A 22,524-nucleotide genomic window follows, 5' to 3' on the forward strand; every position below is an offset into this window, starting at 1 on the left:
CTCCTTGCTGGAAATTTGTCAAATTCATTTATTTTTGATGTCTAAAAAAGGAATGATCTGTCGGAGGAATCAGGAAAGTGCATTAAATTTCTTGGCAGAGAGAAAAAAATTACTCCCGCCCAAAATTTGATTAAAAAAAAAACCAATGAATAAAAATTTTTTCTGCAACTCATATTGGAATAGAGTGTATTAGAAGATTGTGTAATTCCCTTACTTTAATCGAAAACACGAGTGTTAATTAAGTATATGAAATATTTCAAAGATTATTCCGCAAAAAATTAAACAGTAAAATACATCCAATTAATCTTATTAAATTTGTACGGTTTGAACCTTTACCTCTTTAGCGCTTGCGTTTGAGAATCTTAAAATTGCGCCGCCGAACCAGTTCATTGATTGGTTTCCTTTCCAGCATCGTTGGATTGGAAACGAGCCTGTGTTATATTTAATCAAAATTTTGTTTTTAGTTTTTATCGCTTTTAGTTCAAACAGAAGGTAAGTCTAGTGCGAAACTTCTTCCACTTGCCAAAATTAGCAAAAGGAAAACATTTCAGCTGTTGCGTTCTTAGAGCAGTGACAAAATTTCGTTGATTTTCGTCGGAGTTTCTGATAACTACGATAGGTGTAGTTGCGTTTTAACGAGTGGAAAATCGGTTTTCCCCAGTTGCTACGGGGTTATTCAAGTTGCCTAACATCGATTTTCCCGGTTAACCTCACTTTGCAGCACGTGTAATTTTTCTCCTACCGAGTTTAATTCTTATTTATAGCCAAGGTAAGAGATAATGCTTCCTTTAATCAACTTAGTTTAATCCATTTATATTTATGAAAGAATTCATGAGCTTTTAAAGTGAGTGCATCTTTCGTTTCGTTATTGTACTCGTGGAAAACTGTTTTTCGCATTGAATATACAGGGTGTGCAATTATCTCACTTTTCACATAGCGATTCTACAGGCAATTTGCGATAAAAAAGTATATACGGTTCAATTATTTTCCACTGTTATATTTTGTAACGTTTTCACTGAAAACATAGCATATATAATAACTTGAAAAAAAAATTTTTTTTGGTGAACTGAAGCAGCAGGCAAGGTTTGTTAGTTTGGTTTTGGTATTTCGCAAAGGCCTTTTACTTATCACGATAAAAACAGAGTACCTAGACGTTCAAACACAATTTTTTTTTAATCAATATATTTTTTCGCAAAAATGCATGAAGTACTAATCGAAGCGCTTCATATATATCTTTTTTAGCAATACAATAAAATATTCATATTTATTGCTAACATTGAACTCAATAAAGTTCAATGATTGCTAATTTGCTAATGAAAATTTTTTCATGGGAAATTTGTTCAATTCTTAATTTCTTCGGAAAAATAATCGTCAGTATATGTGTAGTTCACGTGAAATATTTGATGATATTTATTGTAGGATTCCCCGAGCTTTTATTTCCTCAAATTCGAATTATTCACTGATGCAACGTTTCGGCAAGCATAAGCCACATGTCTTCAGGGATTTTCTCATTTTTAACCGAAGACGTACGTATCTGTTCAGATTACGTTGGTTCTCATCTATAATCTGTAGTGTTACTTTTGTCGCACCGGACAATAATTTCTTTCTGAATGAAGTGTTACTGAAGATGGCTATAGCGAATGCTTCTCGAAACGTTGGAGAGAATAAATTTAACTGGAAACGTGTTTTTCGTCAGAGATTATAGAGTTAACTAACTCTTATTAGAAAAATTAATGGAATTATTATTGGTGGCATAAATTTTCATACGTTTTTGAGTTGGATCTTGAGATTTCTGGAAAAAGTTTTCGTGGAATTATCGTCAATAGACGGGGAAAATTATATAGATCAATAGACTCTCACATTGAATCTAAATATCCACGTTCCAGCATTCCAAACCCTCACAAGGCTTATAGTACTTTCTCTGTAGAATTTCTAAGAAAAAATTGCTGAGAGTATGTTTCCTAATCATTCAATAGAGATTTATTTGCAATCAGTTGAATATGCAGGAAACTATGATAAGTGGCGTAATACATAGGACAATATATATTGGCGCGCTCCAGAGTCAAATTTGCGAAAATTATGTTTATTCATGATTGATAAGGATTTATCAATTACGTTCTCGAAATATAAATCAAATTATATAGGGAACGATCTATCGGTATACAGGGGTTATTCGAAAAAAAACTCTAAGCTGAAAGCATTATATGCAAAGTAAAAATTCTCAATATTTAAATAAAGGTTCAACAAGCATAAATTTCCTTCCAATTTGAAAACGCCATTCTTAAATTTTTCTTGCAGATGGGCGACTCATGTGATCTCTCACTTGAAGATGGAATGTCTGCAGAAGAGATGATTTCCAAAGGAAATGGCTTGACTTATAAGTTAGTACAATGTAATTTTCTTAATTCACAAATTTTCAAATATATTTTTTCAGTGATTTCATCATATTGCCTGGTTTCATCGATTTCTCACCAGATCAGGTTGTAAGTAATTCGTAAATGTAAATTAAATAAAAATAGTTACCTATATATTTTGCTAACAAGAGCGAAAAGTGATAGTTTTCCGCACGCCAATGTAGTTGTCCCAGTAATTTTTCGGCACTGGTACGAGAAAAAGTCACTTTCCTGCACTAGTGGAGGAAAATTCACATTCCTGCACTAGTGTGAGAAAGTGGTAACTTTCGAAACTGAAAATGAGTGCGGAAAATATGGGTGAAAACGCATTGTTGTAGCAAAAAATATTGCAATTCACCTTCAATGGTTTTCAATACTGAATGCTCGCCCAATTTTAGGAACTGACATCGCCTTTGACCAGAAAAATTACTTTGAAAACACCTTTGGTTTCTTCACCGATGGACACAGTGACAGAGGCAGATATGGCAATTGCTATGGCGGTATATAATTTTTTTGAACAATTCAATTGAATAAAATTTACAGTGAAAATTTCCAGCTTTGTGGAGGTATCGGAATCATACATCACAACTGCCTTCCAACCTACCAGGCAAACGAAGTGTCGAAGGTGAAGAAATACAAACATGGATTCATTCACGACCCAGTAGTTTTATGCCCTACCAACACGGTAAGAATTGATTTATTTGATTTGGTGTATATTCTCAAGTGAACTAACGAAAGGTTGCAGACGTACTTAAAGTAAAGAAAGAGAAAGGTTTCTGTGGTATACCCATAACGCAGGATGGAAAACTTGGGGGCAAACTGGTTGGAATAGTGACATCACGAGATATCGATTTTGTAGATGAAGAAAACGGAGATGGAATAAAGCTAGAAACTGTAAGTGGCTCTATCGAAAATCTTCAAAAGAACTGTTAATTAATTGATGATTATCTTCGTTCAAGATTATGACAAAACTGGACAATTTGGTAACAGCACAAGCCGGTGTCACCCTATCTGAAGCCAATGCCATATTGGAGAAAAGCAAGAAAGGAAAATTACCTATAGTAAACTCTCAGGGAAACTTGGTGGCCCTGATGGCCAGGACTGATTTAAAAAAGGCCAGGAGTTATCCTATTGCTTCGAAGGATGACAACAAACAATTGATAGTCGGCGCTGCTATTGGTACGAGAGAAGAAGACAAACAAAGGTTGAGTCTGTTGGTACATGCTGGAGTAGATGTTGTCGTATTGGACTCTTCTCAAGGGAATTCAACTTATCAAATTGAAATGATTAAATACATAAGGAAAACATATCCCAATTTACAAATTATTGGTGGAAATGGTATTGATTTTCTACCGATTCGTATATAAGCTCTCTTACCATTTTTTTTTGTAGTTGTCACTGTTAAACAAGCAAAAAATCTCATTGAAGCCGGAGTAGATGCATTGAGGGTAGGGATGGGAAGTGGAAGTATCTGCATTACCCAAGAAGTTATGGCTGTGGGAAGACCTCAAGCAACAGCAGTTTATAAAGTTTCCCAATATGCCAGGCAGTTTGGAATTCCTGTAATAGCAGATGGAGGAATCGCCTCTATTGGACACATAATTAAGGCTCTTTCCCTAGGGGCATCTACAGGTATTGAATTATTCTGTTTCCGTAATGGACCATGCAATTTATTTAATTTTAACAGTCATGATGGGCTCTTTGCTGGCTGGTACATCAGAAGCACCTGGCGAATATTTCTTCTCTGATGGAGTTAGGCTTAAAAAGTACCGAGGTATGGGAAGTATTGAAGCAATGGACAGGAGAGATGCAATGGGTTCAGCAATGAACAGATACTTCCATAAGTAAGCAAATCTCTTTCATTTTTCACTGCTCACTCATAAATTCGTCTGATTTTTCCAGTGAAGTTGATAAGATGAAAGTAGCCCAAGGGGTTAGCGGTAGTATTGTGGATAAAGGTTCAGTTCTCAGATTCGTTCCTTATCTCCAGTGCGGTATCAGACACAGTTGCCAAGATATTGGTACGAGATCATTGCATAGTCTGAGGTGAGGTCATGGTTTTCCTTGTGAAATTTGTTGAAAAACATAAAATTGTATTTCAGAAAAATGATGTACGATAAAGAACTGCGATTCGAGCTGAGGACAGAATCAGCTCAAATGGAGGGTAATGTACACGGATTGTTCTCTTATGAAAAGAGATTATTCTGAAGAATAAACATTCCATAAGACTTTTCCTGCTTTTTTTTTACTTTTTTAATTGAAAATGTCATTTTCTCAATCTACTCTTAGAGTGATTTTTCATAACATACATACTTGTTTTTACTGTGATGCAGAATCAGAGTAGGTACTTTTTATTAATTCCCAACCACCTAGAATATTCCACTTTTTTCCCATACATTCTCAGAAAAAGGTGAATTATTGAGAGCAACGAAAATGTGGAATTTTGCTAAGCAAAAGCTTAGTTTATACAGTGTACTTCATTCATCACAGCATAGGTGAAACTTTTTAAGATGAAGGGTGTTATTTGAGAATGGACGATGAAAATAACACCAGAAAAAAACACAATATCAAGGATCTAAGCTGTTTTGTCTATACATCAAAAATATCATGCAAGCGTTTTGAATCCGCGTGCCCATTTTCTGTTGGAATCCCAACAAACATGGTAAAACAGTTGCTCATAATGTGGATTTCATAAGTATATATTCATAAGTTCTTGGGAATTATGAATATAAGTGTAACTTCGATGTACTTTAGATAATGCCTATGTTAATGTTCGGATAATGAATGTTTAGTTAGAGTCTGCTGCCTTCAGATTAGCTGTTGAAGTATCTGTTGTGTAACATTTTCCTTATAAATTTCTTTTCTTCATTGTAGACCCTATTGAAAAAGTATTGCATTGAGTAATAGTTGTATTCAGAATCGCATTTTGAATCGATAAATTACCTCTGGTATCTTAATCCATTTTATGTGATTCACAAGATTTTTTCATCATCAAAAGCTGCGCTTAGTAAAGAAACAATGTAAGATGAAATTGATCTGATTTTTCTCTTTGAAATTCAAATACTTATTTTTTATTCGAGAATTTGGCAATAACATCCCTAGCTTTGAATTATATGTTCAAGTGATATTTTCACGCATATTTTATAATTGAAGCAGGTTTTTTATTTATCAGGTTTTGTAATTTATAGTTCTCAATTGTAAATACTGAATAAAAACCAATATTTTTCTATAAACTAACTGAATTGTGCCACCACTAAAACTTGGAATATTTTTATAATAAGTTTATCTATAGTAGTTCTTCTGTATCAAAATAAAGTGCATTAGTTATGACTTGATTTCTTGATCTGACCTGAAATTCCCATCTCTTTTCCCTTACAGGAGGAGATTTTTTTGGATTTTTACAAGAAAAACAACTGATTTTATCAACTCGCATTTCTGAAAGGGGGGCGACAGTCTATGATCATTTGAAATCGCGTGGAGAATAAGAAAACGGAAAAGAATGCTACATGCTACTTTTTCTGAAGCTCTTATCAGAGGAAAAATAGATCCTTGATGAAGGTAAAATTCAATTTGTTGCCCCCGAAAGAAAAAAACGACAGACCTGAAAATTTCGGAGCACCTGGAACTTCCTTAGAGCCGCCACTGTTTCAGCTCTCGAATAAGGATTGATTTGGAACTGCATGGTTGCAAAATGGTGGATACGCCAAACTAATTACCCTAAAATATCGAAAGTATGGAACGTTTTTGATTTTCAATATGTAGATTGACGGGATATTTATAGATTTTGGGGTTGATTCATATGATTGATCCATGAAAAGGGTCATTAAATTATCCTCAAAAAACGGAAAAGCATGATTTTCTTGTACAAAAATAAATTGTAAGTGAAATATTCCGCAGAATAACAGTATGTATGGATCGTTTTTGATTTTCAATATGTGAAATGAAAGGATCTACCTATTTCGAGAATAATTCATGCGATTGACCAGGATATTTTAGAAAATATCCTCGAAAACTGGGAAAAATTGCTATCATGTTCTTAAGTGGAGTATTCTGCAGAGTAACGAAAATTTTGTGGCCCCCAAAAAAAGCAATATACCTGAAATTCCAGGAAAGATTCAGAGCATCTGAAAAGTTCTTAAGAAACCGTCACTATTTCAGGCTTGATATGATGTTTTGAAAAGGGTATGGTTGCAAAATGGCGAATACGCCAAGCTAACATTCGTAACATCAAAAAGACAATATCTTTCATAAAATAGCAACATCATTTTGGTTCATTCTTTTGGATAATGAACTCTTTTTGAAACTACTGAAAGATGTAACTCGGTTAAAGTCCAGCAGAATCGATTGGAATTCGACAATTGTTGCCGGTTCCAATCGAATTATTCTAATTCGAAAATTGGCAAATGGAAAATTTTTAAAGCAAGTCTCAGAATTTGTATAGCCGCTATAATACTCCTTTCATTGAATGAGATTAGCTCAATCAACTATTTAGTAATTTTCATTCGGAACGGAAGAAATACTTTGAAGCTTCGGAAAAAAATTAACCTTTTCGAGAAATTTTGAACCACGCCACTGCAATGGGTGAAATTTCGAGATTTATCACTAGAAGAGTTGCTCTTTTAAAATATGTATCAAATTAAGATCGACGACGATTTTTCTAGGAGATACCCTTGTTGAAAGTTGTCCTTCGAAAAATCACGAAAAAGATGGGGTCAGTTAAAAATTCGTCAAGACCGAACGGTTGCACTAAGCTCGATGAAATTTCGAGATTTATTACAAGAAGAATTATAGTTTGAGAACTAGAGAGAAATATTCTCTGGAATATCGAAAAATAATTTTCCTTTCCCTTTCAAATAAGAATGAGTTAAGTTGCAAACTGGCGAATGTGCTGGTCCTCCCTGTTGAGAGCTGAGTCGACAGATGGCGTAAATTTGTATAGGAACGCACCCTTTTCCTCATTTGCCATCCTGAATATTGAAGCATGTTATCCTTTTCATCATATCAGATGAATCTTATTATTTTTTCTCGTACTTGCGGCATCTTGTACCTCATAAAAGACGTCTTTCAGGACATGAGTTGATAGTAATTTTACACCTCAAAAGTAACCAGAAACAAAGTATGCCGGTATTATTCTGACGATCTTGTATAGTGTACATTTCTGCTTGAACACGAATTAAAAGACGAATTTTTTCATGTTCAGCATATCGCTGCTTTTCACATTTATAATCGGTTCGAATTGTCTGCAAAAGATAAACCTAACAGTATCTATTCCTCATTTGGGTATTTCACGTATCTATATGTAAATATTTTCTGTCGAGATTGAAAATGAGGAAAAACAAAAATATCATCCGAAAAGAATTTCATGAAGAGTGTTAGTATAACTAGAAAATAGAATGAACTATAAGAAGACTTTTATGAAGAAAAACCTTATTCCTAACTTAAATATTCTTACTATAAGCTGTGTAATTTTAAAGTACTTAAAAAAAAGTATAAGCTTTGAGTATATACTCAATGTTATAAGCAACGTTTTTCGAGGTTCATCATTCCATAGTTGGATCAAGTATAGGAAGATAATTTGGCTGTGATATTCACAATCTGCTCAATTCTTTCCGAATTTTCTTCGAATCATTTCCCTCCATTTGGCATTTCACATTTCCTTGAATACTTTTTTCATTAATCCATATACAATATTATATGAATACCGTAGTCAATTTTCAAACATCACTGATTAACTGATTCGAATAAACTCCAGAAATGAAAATGATCCTTTATTGATTTTTATAAATGAAATTCAATTAAGTTTCATTCCTCAATTTTCAACCTTGACAACTGTTAGTTAGAGTCGAAAGCAAGAAAAATTGTTGACTCTAAACATTTTGAGATGTTCTAATTTTTAAGCTCTATTCTAGAGAGATTTCATTTTGTTAGATGTCTGAAAATATCAGAGAAAAAGCATTTCTGAAGAACTTTTGTAGCAGTATCCTTCAATCAATGGAAATATAATGATGGTCGGTAAGTCATCATATTTTACGAATACTCTTCAAACATAATCTACATTAGAAAGTCACATTCTAGAGTTCAGTTTTGTCTACTATTCACGTAATGCGGCTGGTATTCCTAAGAAAGTATCAAAAAATCCGTGCTTTTTTAAATTTTATGGCTTTCCCGACTTTTCTTTGCAATAAAATTCTTTTGTTTTCACTTAAACAATCTTAAACCTTGAATTACGAAATTGAAATAACATATAGTTATTTTTGATACCTATTATATTTGTTTCTCCATTATCTGAAAGACCGGGAAAAATACCTAATAAAAAATGGCTATATCAAAACGCTTTTTTGAAATCATCTATTCATAATAAGGGCTAATGTCCTGCTTTTTAGATAGGACAGACTGGAGGGTCTTTCAAAATTAGGATCGATGAACATAAAAAGTCAATTCTTCAAGAGAAATCTACAACTCGTTCTTCTAGTCATTGTATTGATTGTAACCATTTTCTAGATTCTAATAAAATCGAAATTTCACTGCTGTCGAAACTTAATAGTGAACAATTTTTTCTGAAAAAGTGCGGAAGTAGGGAAGGTTTTGTCTTCCTACCCTTTCGTGAATCGAGATTATATCTAGGGTATAAGAATAGAGGTACCTAGTTTGAAAAAAATTTGACCCCCATCAGAACTCAAAAACGAAGAATTTTCGAAGATTTAAAAAGCAGGTCAAATTTTCTTTTGAGGAGGACGAATTTCCATCATGGGTTTGTTCCGAGAAAACCACCCCGATGAAGGTAATATCAACCCCCAATATTTTTTGAATAGGGAAGAGATGTCGAGTGTTGATTAGTTTGAAAGTTGAAAATGTAATAATTGTATGGAAGTTGGTGTATAACAATACATACGTTAGTTCTCTAAATAGTTTACATTTGTTTCTGGATGTTTCCTTTTACTACTTACAAATCTGGTGTATTTGAATGTATTGAGTTTCTGTTTGAGTTACCCTTCTGATATGTTCAACATCAAATTGATTTAAAAAAATCACCGAATTTGAACATTTCGACTAAGATGTTTAGAGAACGAAAAAAGCTTTTTAACTAACACACATTCGCAATCTCTTTCATATTAAAAGAAAATTGGGGTTGTTGCCACCCTAAGGTGATTTTTTCCGTAGAATGTTGTCATAGAACTTCTTTCTCCCTAATACATTGAAAATTATTTTTGGATTCTTCAAAACCCTTAGGTTCTTGAGTTTGGGCGGTTCAACTGTCTGTTCAACATCACCTTTTGACGGTCAGTTCAGTTATATTACATTATTTCGTGAAAACTGAACCGATTTCGAAAATTTTAATTGAGTTGTGTACAGATCGTAAATAGGTTTCAAACTAACCAACACCCGACATCTATTTTCATTCAAAAAACTTTGAGGGTTGATGCCACCCTCATGGGGGTGGTTTTTTCGGAACAAATCCATGATGGAAATTCGTCCCTCTCAAAACAGAAGTTGACCTGTTTTTTTTAATCTTCGGAAATTCTTCGTCTTAGAGTTCTGGTGGGGGACAAAATTTCGACACCCTGTATCATTTTCCTGCAAAATTTTTTCCAATCCTCCAGATTTCATAAAAATTATGGACACTATTTTGACACAAAAATTGGCATAAGTCAATAACTAAGCCAGGTAAGTCTATGAAACGTTCGTTATATCGACAATTCATCGGCAAATCGCAAATCCAAAAATGTAACAAAACGGGGGTTGCCATTTGGGAAAACAACCCATGTGGGTATTTTATTTTGAATTTCCTGTATACCTACATATGAAAATATCTTTAGGATAAGCTCATTGTCTGGCCTATTGTTTGAAAAAAAAATCATGTCGATAGCTACGATAGAGACAAAGAAATGGACAATGTGCACACCCTTGGATCACCCTTCATCTCTTGAAATGAAAATTATCGTCATTTCACTTCACCCCTTTACACAGAAACTCTAAAACGCGCGAAATTTGAAGACGGTTTTTTGATGAACAGATACAGCAAATTTCGTGATTTGGGGGATGAAATAGGATAACGATAACTTGCATTTTAAGGGATGCTGAATGTGTGTAATTTTGCAAAATTAAGTAAATTGAGCTTTATCAAAAGTGAAATTCAGAAAATTTATTTCTAGATCCGATATATTTCTGGCATCAGGAACCTATTCTCAATACAACCCTGACATCACAGTAAGAAAAAAAAAAAGGAATTCGATTCAAATAGTCGGATGGATATAGCGCAGCGCAATGAACGAGTCTTATTATCCGCCTTTTTCAGGAATAAATATAAAAGATAAAGAGCCATGTTTCTGATTAGAGAATTTTATTAAAAGGGCGTACAATTCTAAAAGCACGTGGTGCGTGCGACTAAAGGGGCAGTCAAAACACCACGCCAAACAAATAGGGGGGGAATAGCTCCGACTACTCTACTGTCACTGTGAGTCAGTCGCTAACGTGTTGCTATTGCAAGATGTGTGACGTTGTTATTTTTGTGTGAAAAAGCCGCGAATATTTGGGACACCCTTAATTTGCGGTGAGTAAAAGTTTTTTCCAATGGTGCCTTCTGGATGGGTTTCACCCTCGCTTCGAATCCAGCCAAATGCGAAAAAATTCATATTTTGATTTTGATCAATTAACAAAACAATAAAATATTTCGATGGGGGTGAAATCAACTGAAAAGTTATTTAGGGTATGGACATGTTAAAAATTTCCAATCATCAAAAATTTTCATTGATTAAAATGGTCAATGATATAAAAGTTGAGAAAACTAAATAAAAATCAAATGAAAATTCGTTTTAGCACACTGGTTCAATTTTTTGACGTTTCAAAAAAATGGAAGTGATAAATTGAAATTATTTCCACCAATTTTGCTCTCTTAATTGTATATAAAATAATTTAAAAAAAATGTATTCCATGTAGTATATTTTATCATTTTCTTTTAGATTCTTCTTTTTTTTTTAAAGTGTCGCAAAAATTAATGAATTTATACTATTTTTCGCCCGACTATTCATCTCAATTGATTTCGAATTGTAGTAATTAAGCATCCTTAACGTAAAGTGGAATTAATGTAAATGAAAAGAATTATTGTGGTCGGTGCCGACACAAGCTTTATAATAATTACTTTTTTGCGAATGCAACATCAGAATAATATTCAAATTCGCGGTCATTGAGAAAAGACTGTCGCGAAACACGCTTCCCAAGATTTCGGGCGATATTTCACTGAAAAATTAACATATTAAATAAAAATACGGCATTATTTATAAGTGCAGGTTTCGCCGAATTCCGATGTGAATATTTTCGGTTCGCGGTTAATTTCAAAGCATTTCAATGTCCGGAGAATTCTATAGCCAGAAACGATTTCTCCTTTCATTTTCTCATACTTGCGTATACCTTGCCACATATCGACATTTCTTATTGTGTCAGATATTCCTGATTTATTTTCCAATAAAATCCGATCAGGAAGCACAATTTCTAGAAATTCCTGAATTAATTGAGTCCAGTAGGAAAAATATTCTGAAATTTCATTTTTTGTATTTTTTTTATCCATTCTTTTCGAAGTATGTATATGAAAATTTTTAATCCATATTAATTTTTACACAAAAATATCGGAATCAATTTCCATCAGTCTTCTTGAAATGAATAACTAATAATAATTACTTACCCCTATGTTTTGGGTGATGTGGAAAATTTTCAACCCTTCTCGATTTCCAGCTTCAAACATGGAGAATTCTGCATATGTGCCAAATTCTGCACATCTCAACTCGCCAGCCTTGGTTGTATTTTCGCAGGCTGGAGGCTTACAAGATGCCCTAAGGATACAAAGACCTTTTAACTCTCAGGTAATCAAACTAAATCTCTTTTTTTCCATCATAACTATATTATTCGTCAATATATGCAGTCGTTGATAGTTTTTTTTTGGATAACGACAGATTGATGCCATTTCTGAGGAGGAAAAATTGAAGTGGTCTTCCTCTCCATTTCACGTTTAAAAAAAAATGTTGATATTTACAATTAATATCGTTTAATACTAGGGAAATTTCTGAAAGAAATTATACAGGTATAAAAAGAATCATTCAAATTTTGGGAATTAAAATAAGGGTTTCTTCTGCTCTTGTTACAAATTTTCCTAAATTCGAATTATTTTGTGAAATATTTTTTACAGTACCTAGTAAAAAAAGTGTATTGTTGGTTGAATGAAAGCTGTACATGCAATTGAATAATTTTCAGGTTTCAAGTTGAAACACGTTTTTCAATAAAGAGTTAACTAAGTAGGTCCATATACTCACACAAGAGTCACAAAAAAAAATGGCACGATTTATTTCTTCATCGCTTTTCGGTTGCCATCTGTGTATGGACGTGCAATTGATTGAAGAACAAACAATAAGCTAAGAAATCAAATTGGAAATTGACAGAAAATAATGTAGACACTTGAATTTTAGGAAAAAACTTTTGATATTATTTGGTTCACCCTTCTATTCAAAAGTTGAGGAAGTGAAATAATTGAATTTGATTAATGGATTAACAGGAATTAATTAATTGGTTCAATAGTGAAATCCCAAGGAAAATAATACGTGTGAATGTTAAATAAGTACATATTCAATATTTCCATAATCAGCGAAATATTTCAACCGAAACTATTCCTTATTAGATTCGAAAAAAAATTTACATCGAGAGAAGCTCGAACTTGCTACAAAATCGCCTCTCTATAAAATGAGAAAACTGAGGAATTTAATTCGAAAAATCATTAGTAGTTGAATTCCTAAAAGTAGGTCGAGAGACATCATTTTAAAGGTCGATCAGTGTAAGGACGTGCAATTTCTCAAAAAACAAACAATAAGCTAAGAAATCAAATTGAAAATTTACAGAAGACAATGTAGATTCTTCAATTTTCGAAAAATCTTTTGAAATTATTTGATACTCGACTAACTTTCCTATTCGAAGGTTGGAGAAGAATTAATTATTAAGGAAAATAATTTGTGTGAATTCTCAATGAGCATACACAAAATTCGGAATAAAATTAATTCAAAACTGCCTTTTCTAGGCCAATTCGATGAAATGTGTTAGTAAAGGTAAATGAAGTAATCAAGCTCCACTTGATTGACTCGAATTTCAAAAGTCTGGTATCAACTGTTTCGGAAATATGAAATTTTCTCATTTCACCCTCTCAATTTTCTATGAAAGGAATGAAGAACGTGGAGGAACAGATTTCAATACGGAGAGTCATCGAGATACCTTAGTTTTTTTGAATCTAGACGTCTCAAAATAAAAACTGTGAACATTTTATTAGATGGGGGATGGTTTTATTTGAGAATGATCAATTTCTAAAGGGTGGAGCCACATTGGAACATTACAACTGAAAAGAGTACTAATTTTTAGGGGTTTTGATTTATACCCTCTGCATGCGGTGAATGTAGGTGTTGAATTTTGGGGATTACTTAAGAACCACCAATTTTCTGATGTCACTGACTATTTGTTGAAGTAGTCTGCCCCACTGACCAAACTATTTTGCACGTAGACTAATAAAAATGTGCTTTTTTTCCAGTTCACAATGTCCGACGCAACGAAAAACCTCCACAGGCCCTTTGACGCGGCCAGCTTCGGCCTACGCCACATGGAGGCCTACGGGGGCCTGCCGGCCCACATCCTGAACCATCTGCAGCCTCAATTCCTGCACCCCGGCCTGTCCCTCGGCTCCAGCGCCTTCCGACCCCTTGGCGATTTCAAGAACTTCCCCTCGCCGTCGGCCTTCGCGCCCCCAAAGTGTTTGAAAATCGAGACTAGTAGTGAAAATCAGATCGGTCGCGGTATATTTTCACCTTCCGACGAGAGGTTTTTGGGGCCTAGCCCGAGGGCGGACTCATGTTCGCCCGCCAGTGCCTCGATGTCACCCCAGCCCCAGTCCCAGGTCAAGGAGGAGAGTATGGACGCTCATATGTCGGAAGATGGCGAAGGTCATCGTGGAAATGGCACGGACAATGACTCCCCCGGTATATTGGAGGATAACAGAGGATTCCGAAGTGAGTGTCTTCTGTAATTTCCAATTGTAGCTCATTTAGTGCGTCTGTAAACTTTATTCTTTTGATTCATCGTCTCCAATTGATAATCCTAAGAGATTTCGTTTTGTGAGATGAAAATCTCGAGGAAAAATGGAAATTTCGTCCAGTTTTTTCACGAAACTTGCCACCAAAATCGAGTACCACACGACAACCACCCTTCCAGACTTTCACTCCGATATACTCACCCTTACGGCGGAATATTGTGGGGAGAATCTTAAAAAAGTCATATTCCTGAAAGCCTAAACACCACACTCTTGAAATTCCAAATATGTTTCGCTATTATGACTATTCAAATAGCCCTTCTTAAAGAAAGAGTCTAGTTCAACTTCATGGAATGAAATTTCGAATTCTATATCCAGCTACATTAATGTTTTTCTCTTCGACAAACCGTTTTGTCAATATTTCACTAATGAAAAACCAATGAATGTAAAGTTTTATGCCTCAGTTTCGAAGCTATGATTTTTCTTGTTTCATTCTTCAATTTTCAACCCTTGAAGTGTATCGATCGGCAATAGTAGTAGTTTCTGAGTTTTTTATTCGTTTTTCGAAAACTACATGCTTGTCTAAGAATCTAAGAATCATCATTACTGGTAATAATGATCCAAAATCTGTTCATCTGACGTCTAAGCTTCTTCACAGAAAGTACTGAAGGTGAATTGCTGAATTTTGGCACAAAAATTGGGTGCTATCTGACAATGATCTTGCTAGATTTTGGCTGCAATTTTGTGTCAGTTTTCCAAGTTCTATGTATACTATAATACTAAAACTTGTGCTCAGCGGAATTTTGCTATTGCTTAAATTGATTTTCAGTATATACAGGGGGAGTCTTTGACTTCTACAATTAATTAATTAACAGTAGATTATTGAGGTCAAAAGAAACACTTTTTTCCTATACCACTTTTTCCGATTCTGCCCTGATAAAAAGATATAGCAATTTGAGGTTTTCATAATGAGCTGTGCCACCACTGGAAAAACAGAATTACCTTCAGAATAACTAGCAAAATCTGTGCCACTACACATCTGTGGATCTCTGAAACGGAGCTGTATTCAGCCAAATTACTAAAGTTTTCAAACTTCACAGATACATTTTAATTTTTGAACAAATTACTAGAAAACGGCGCATTAAGCAGACTCAAAGTCAACATATTTTTCTCAATTGTGGCATCAAGACGTCCTTCAACTTCTGCTTAAAAGAATTAAGACTTTACGTGAAAAAATACAAGGGTAAATCATGAATTAGTGAATGAAGTTTTTGTATAGAGATTCACAACACAAAATATCATTTTCCTTGATCTACAGGATAACATTTAATTCACAAATATGAAAGACTAATAATGTCATTGGAAGTTCTGACGAACTCATAGAACGTCTTCGAATTCAAAAAACTTTATTACGCTAACAATGGTAGGAAATGGTAGAGTAACTGAAATATACAGGATGAGTCTTTGTCTTTGACTTATACAACAGTATATTCTTGAGGTCAAAAGAAACACTTCTTTCCTTTACCATTTTTCCCGATTCGGCCCTGATAAAAAGATATAGCCTTTTTATGTTTTCATAATGAGCTAAGCCACCCCTTGAAAAACAAAATTATCTTCAGAATAACTAGCTAAATCTGTGACACTACACATCTGCAGACATTTTAAAGAGAGTTGCATTCGGTCAAAGTAGCCAATTTTTCAAACTTCACAGATACATTTCAATTTTTGAACATCAAATTACTCGAAAACGGCGCATTATACGACAAATATGAAGAATACTTTCATTTTACAAAATGTTCAAATATTCATTAGATAGCATTCAACTCAGTTTCAAGAGTTGTGTTCTTTGAATTTTTGGTATTTTTATGGTGGTATAATGAGAAAACTGGAAGACGTGGTTGATATCTCGTGTTCCAAAAGATTCGTCAAATAAATGAAATTTATTTATTTCATTCGATAAAACCGTTTGTGAGATGGAACTAAAAATAATTTTTTTATGGTTTTTCAACAGCCTATATCTTTCAAACCGAGCAGATTCGGAAAGAATGGTGAAGGAAAAAAGTGTTTTTTTTTTACCTCAAGAATCTACTGTTAAAATATTTGTACGAGTCAAAGACTCACCCTTTGTATCAAAACATCTGAAATTTAGTTTTTAGAATAATCGAATTACTTTTGAATGTTCCATATTGAGATTATTGGATCAGGTCTCTTCTCTTTTTGTGAGTTTCATTCAGAAATCGTTAATATTCTTTGTTTCAGTAAAATTCTAATCTGAAGGGAATCATTTAGATAATTTATTTTTGAATATATTCAGTTCATTATTATTTTTTTGTTATAGGATGGATTTTCGATTATTTTGTCGTGTTAATAATCATTTGCCTTCTTTATTCAATCCCAAACTTTTTTTTTTCAGACATTTTTCAGTATTTTATGACGAAATTTATATTTCTTACTAATATTACACTTTCACTTAAACTTATTTGAGTTTTTCCACTTTTTTAATTATTCAATGAAGCTATTTAGCAATTCTTGCGTTTGTTTCTCGATTTTTTTTCGAAATTCTGCGAAATGTTCGCCGTCAACAATTTTTTCATGGGGGTGCAGAGTGGTGGGACAAACTTGTCGACGACTGAAATAGCAAATCGATAGTCAACTTGCCTGGTGTCGACTCGGAGAATGATAATTTGATTTCGCGTATCGAATTAGGGTGTTCAGTTGTCTATAAAGTGACAAGTTGAAATGTGTGTCATTTGCAGGGTCAGTTTCACATGGGGTGGGCTAACGGATTATGGGAGCGACGATTGAGATACGGGAAAATCTCGTAAACATTATTCGCTACAGAAGAATTACTTTTCACTTTCAAACCCACAACACATCACTCAAAATTTCAATATTCAAACTATTTTCTTCCATTTGCTACTGAATCCAATATTATGTAAGAATAAAAATATTACCTGAGGTTCGGATCTTGCAACCTTGATGAGACATTATGCATATATTATCTACGCCTTAACACGATATTATAAAATAATTAATCTCACATTCCTCCAAATCTAATTGAACTGACTGCATGCGATAAAATATCGAACTGAGCAATTTTGAAATATGTTTTGGGTTTCATAAGTCTAGATATAAACGTTTCAAAAATCTTTTTCCTTGAATATGTCAGCTTAAAACAATTTTTATAATTTTTGTTAGAAACACGAAAACCGACGAAAATAAATTTCAACAGACATTCCATAGGAGCGAGGAGTAAATCCAAAAAATGTTTGGTTGTATCCTTAGAATAGCGAGTGGTAGAGAAGCCATTCTTAAAATTTGTTGTTTGATTCATTTTGAACAAAATGTAATTTCCTGCTGAAAGCGAACTTGAATTTACCTAGTAGGCGGATATCATGCAGACATTATAGGGGAACAGAAATTTCATTTCTGTCAGTTTTCTGGTTTTTAAGAAAAACATTTCAATTGCTTTTCAGGTGCCATCTTAAGGGTGCCGTATCTGTACAGAGGCTGACTATTTTTGACAAGGAATCACCCCTAAAAATTTTGTTGTAACGTTTCATTTCCACCCTGTGTAATTACTAAATTTCAGAACTAAACAACAACTAGACAAAAGTCAAAAGCGGTTACCGTATTTTGAATTCAACTCCACAAATTAATCACCATTATAATTGGATAAAAATCGACAGTATACAAATACATATTTGTATTATTTTCAACAATAAATCTTCGAAGGAACTTTCAACCCCCCTGAAATGTTCACAAATAACATATTGAGAGATATAGATTTCAAATTTAACACAAGTTTCAATCATCACTTCCATCATTTTATTTCGGAATTAAAAAAAATCAATAAAAACTATAAACAACCAACAAACCATTCAGTAGAGTGATTACTATTTCATAATTCTAGTATCAACAGTTGCTTTCCTCAGTTTTCAACCCCGTTTTTTCTCGAAAACTACTGTAGGCAACACGACGAAATTGGTGTCATTTTAAGGGTTGTAAATCAAGAACATATCGTGTTGAACTCCTAAAACTCCTGTGAATGTACACTTTCGAGAGCACATTTCGAGTTATACCTCAATTTTCGATATAAATCGAATCGCCCTTTGAATTTTTCATCCAATCCCGTTGAAATTTACCTAGTAGGCGGATATCATGCAGACATTATAGGGGAACAGAAATTTCATTTCTGTCAGTTTTCTGGTTTCTAAGAAAAACATTTCAATTGCTTTTCAGGTGCCATCTTAAGGGTGCCGTATCTGTACAGAGGCTGACTATTTTTGACAAGGAATCACCCCCAAAAATTTTGTTGCAACGTTTCATTTCCACCCTGTGTAATTATTAAATTTCAGAACTAAACAACAACTAGACAAAAGTCAAAAACGGTTACCGTATTTTGAATTGAACTCCACAAACTAATCACCATTATAATCGAATAAAAATGGACAGTATACAAATACATATTTGTATTATTTTTAACAATAAATCTTCGAAGGAATCTTCAACCCCCCTAAAATGTTTACAAATAACATATTGAGAGATGTAGATTTCAAATTTAACACAAGTTTCAATCATCACTTCCATCATTTTATTTCGGAATTAAAAAAAAATCAATAAAAACTATGAACAACCAACAAACCATTCAGTAGAGTGATTACTATTTCATAATTGTAGCATCAACAGTTGCTTCCCTCAATTTTCAACCCCGTTTTTTCTCGAAAACTACTGTAGGCAACACGACGAAATTGGTGTCATTTTAAGGGTTGTAAATCAAGAACATATCGTGTTGAACCCCTAAAACTCCTGTGAATGTACACTTTTGAGAACACATTTCGAGTTATACCTCAATTTTCGATATAAATCGAATCACCCTTTGAATTTTTCATCCAATCGCGTTGAAATTTACCTAGTAGGCGGATATCATGCACATTATAAGGGAACAGAAATTTCATTTCTGTCAGTTTTCTGGTTTCTAAGAAAAACATTTCAATTGCTCTTCAGGTGCCATCTTAAGGGTGCCGTATCTGTACAGAGGCTGACTATTTTTGACAAGGCTTCACCCCTAAAAATTTTGTTGCAACGTTTCATTTCCACCCTGTGTAATTACTAAATTTCAGAACTAAACAACAACTAGACAAAAGTCAAAAGCGGTTACCGTATTTTGAATTGAACTCCACAAATTAATCACCATTATAATTGAATAAAAATGGACAGTATACAAATACATATTTGTATTATTTTCAACAATAAATCTTCGAAGGAATCTTCAACCCCCCTGAAATGTTTACAAATAACATATTGAGAGATGTAGATTTCAAATTTAACACAAGTTTCAATCATCACTTCCATCATTTTATTTCGGAATTAAAAAAAATCAATAAAAACTATGAACAACCAACAAACCATTCAGTAGAGTGATTACTATTTCATAATTCTAGCATCAACAGTTGCTTGCCTCAATTTTCAACCCCGTTTTTTCTCGAAAACTACTGTAGGTAACACGACGAAATTGGTGTCATTTTAAGGGTTGTAAATCGAGAACATATCGTGTTGAACTCCTAAAACTCCTGTGAATGTACCCTTTCGAAAAAACATTTCGAGTTATACCTCAATTTTCGATATAAATCGAATCACCCTTTGAATTTTTCATCCAATCGCGTTGAAATTTACCTAGTAGGCGGATATCATACAGACATTATAGGGGAAGAGAAATTTCATTTCTGTCAGCTTTCTGGTTTCCAAGAAAAACATTTCAATTGCTTTTCAGGTGCCATTTTAAGGGTGCCGTATCTGTACAGAGGCTGACTATTTTTGACAAGGAATCATCCCTAAAAATTTTGTTGCAAGGTTTCATTTCCACCCTGTGTAATTACTAAATTTCAGAACTAAACAAAAGTCAAAAGCGGTTACCGTATTTTGAATTGAACAACACAAATTAATCACCATTATAATTGAATAAAAATGGACAGTATACAAATACATATTTGTATTATTTTCAACAATAAATCTTCGAAGGAATCTTCAACCCACCTGAAATGTTTACAAATAACATATTGAGAGATGTAGATTTCAAATTTAACACAAGTTTCAATCATCACTTCCATCATTTTATTTCGGAATTTAAAAAAATCAATAAAAACTATAAACAACCAACAAACCATTCAGTATTTAATTTTAAACTATTTCATAATTCTAGCATCAACAGTTGCTTTCCTCAATTTTCAACCCCGTTTTTCCTCGAAAACTACTGTGGGTAACACGACGAAATTGGTGTCATTTTAAAGGTTGTAAATCAAGAACATATCGTGTTGAACTCCTAAAACTCCTGTGAATGTACACTTTTGAGAACACATTTCGAGTTATACCTCAATTTTCGATATAAATCGAATCACCCTTTGAATTTTTCATCCAATCGCGTTGAAATTCCTCCGATTTCAAAGGTTCATCATTCGAAATAACGAAATTCTTTTTTCGTGATTGAAATTCACCATCCCCGTAGGAAGGGGAAAATAAATCGCTGTGAAATCCGCTTACAAATGTCTTATTCCCACCGTTCGAATGACAGTTTTATGAATAACCGAAAAATTCCGACGGTTTAGCCGCGATTCGCACTTACATCGAACTTTCCCAAACATGACACCGGGAAAAATCACATTTTCGCACTCAGACGAAAGCTGGATGAGTGAGAATCCCCCTAGGGCGGGAAGAACCGCCAGATTGACGAATGTAATTGAAACGACCAAGTCTGCGGCATCCAGCGGTCCCCAAAATGAGAAATCCCAACCACTTTTCATCCCCTAAACAACAGGATCATCTAGACATATCCATGAGAAACTTTTGAAAAATAAGTGTTTTGAATTTAGCAGTTATGTTGGTTATGTTTGTGTTTGTTGATATAAAATAAATAGGCATGATTTTATATTATAGTAATATAAGCTATATGCTAAAAAAACTATATTTGAAGAGGGAAATTAACTCATTTTTCGATATTTGAAAAGGGGCCATGGCCCCCATGGTCCCTCCACTGGAACCGCCCTTGCTCCATATGACACTTTTTGACTTTTTAGATCATGCGTCTAACACAAGTAGTTCTCAAGTTATGGAATTCAGAAATTTATGTACGATTATATCAGTTTTTACCTCGTTTTTTTATTGATTAAATCGGAAATTATTTCCTTATTCCATTTAAAGTTTTCTCATGGTGGAATTTGCCTATATTTTTATCAATAATGATGTTATTGGGAAAGTAAGTGCAATTTATAATTATTTATCAGCTGACAAGTGTAAAAGTTGGAAAGTAGGAAACCCAATCGGAAATTTTGAGGTTCCCCCATCGAAATCAAGCAAGTTGCAAAAGCCGGTCTGTATATAAGTTGACAAAACAGGAGAATTCATCATTACCCCAAAAAATGCATACTTAACCAACCGTGGCATTCGTTTTCGCAGAAAAGTTCACGCATATTTTAATTAAAAATAGGCAAACATTAGGACGCGCAGTTCAAACTCTCCGATTCCATTGCGGAATTTGCAAGAGTCGAATTGAATTATATTAATCTGGTTTGCTGACAGGTAGAGGGGTTTTTCGGTGAATAATTCATTTTGTAGATGATTCCAAAGGAGATTTTCGACACAGTTCCAGCCTGTATTTTGCTCATTTACATAAGTTTCCATCGATTTTCCTGGTCAGAACAATAAGCCATTCAACTCCTTTCCTTTTAGCGAGGGTAACTATCGTCCACATAGGCTTTTCATACAGGGTGTTCCACCTAAATAACGCAGCTTCTTGAAACTATCTAACTGACCTTTCCAAAGCTACCCCCAACAAGATTTCAAACGAAGAATTTGGGTTTCGTGACATGGCTTTCAGCTATACATTGCGTGTCTCTAACTTGTAATAAATTCGGTAAATCAAGGATAAATAATGCTCAGACAGGTCGATTAGGATATCAGTAGCAGAGCCTTTGACTCGTACAAATATTTTAACATTAGATTTTTTATGTCAAAAGAAACACTTTTTTCCTTCACCATTTTTCCGATTCGGCCCTGATATTTGAGTTTTCATAATGAGCT

At 33.9% G+C, this 22,524-nt stretch overlaps 2 protein-coding genes across 6 annotated transcripts in view; both read left to right on the forward strand.

The window, feature by feature from the left end:
• The first annotated feature begins 344 nt into the window (after positions 1-344).
• On the forward strand, positions 345-4,624 carry LOC123321616 (inosine-5'-monophosphate dehydrogenase-like). Of its 2 annotated transcripts, none has more exons than XM_044909306.1 (11): positions 345-492; positions 2,299-2,381; positions 2,435-2,483; positions 2,792-2,893; positions 2,950-3,078; positions 3,132-3,287; positions 3,353-3,731; positions 3,786-4,025; positions 4,081-4,237; positions 4,296-4,439; positions 4,496-4,624. In XM_044909306.1, exons 2-11 carry the CDS (start codon positions 2,299-2,301, stop codon positions 4,599-4,601), a joined length of 1,545 nt encoding a protein of 514 aa, XP_044765241.1. In that variant the 5' UTR covers positions 345-492; the 3' UTR covers positions 4,602-4,624. The 2 variants fall into 2 exon arrangements, with proteins under 2 accessions (XP_044765241.1, XP_044765242.1); XM_044909307.1 differs by lacking the exon at positions 345-492 and adding an exon at positions 519-769.
• A 6,234-nt stretch (positions 4,625-10,858) lies between these two features.
• LOC123322020 (E3 ubiquitin-protein ligase RNF220-like) overlaps positions 10,859-22,524 on the forward strand; it is a 91,356-nt gene continuing 79,690 nt past the window's right edge. For 2 of the 4 annotated variants that reach the window (XM_044909840.1, XM_044909843.1), the window contains exons 1-2: positions 12,085-12,250; positions 13,954-14,428. In XM_044909840.1, the coding sequence (XP_044765775.1) occupies positions 12,089-12,250; positions 13,954-14,428 (637 nt within the window). In that variant the 5' untranslated portion in view covers positions 12,085-12,088. Of the gene's footprint in view, positions 10,945-12,083; positions 12,251-13,953; positions 14,429-22,524 lie in introns of those variants that run through there. The other 2 variants (XM_044909842.1, XM_044909841.1) reach the window with 2 other exon arrangements.

The sequence above is a fragment of the Coccinella septempunctata genome, chromosome X, assembly GCF_907165205.1.
Source record: "Coccinella septempunctata chromosome X, icCocSept1.1, whole genome shotgun sequence".
Classification (NCBI taxonomy): domain Eukaryota; kingdom Metazoa; phylum Arthropoda; class Insecta; order Coleoptera; family Coccinellidae; genus Coccinella; species Coccinella septempunctata.

Bases quoted from the DNA above. Each gene is read 5' to 3' on its own strand.
- LOC123321616 (XM_044909306.1), top strand. From the start codon at position 2,299: ATGGGCGACTCATGTGATCTCTCACTTGAAGATGGAATGTCTGCAGAA. The intron at 3,288-3,352 runs GTAAGTGGCTCT...TCTTCGTTCAAG, and splicing joins ATGGAATAAAGCTAGAAACT to ATTATGACAAAACTGGACAA. The intron at 3,732-3,785 runs GTATTGATTTTC...TTTTTTTTGTAG, and splicing joins ACAAATTATTGGTGGAAATG to TTGTCACTGTTAAACAAGCA.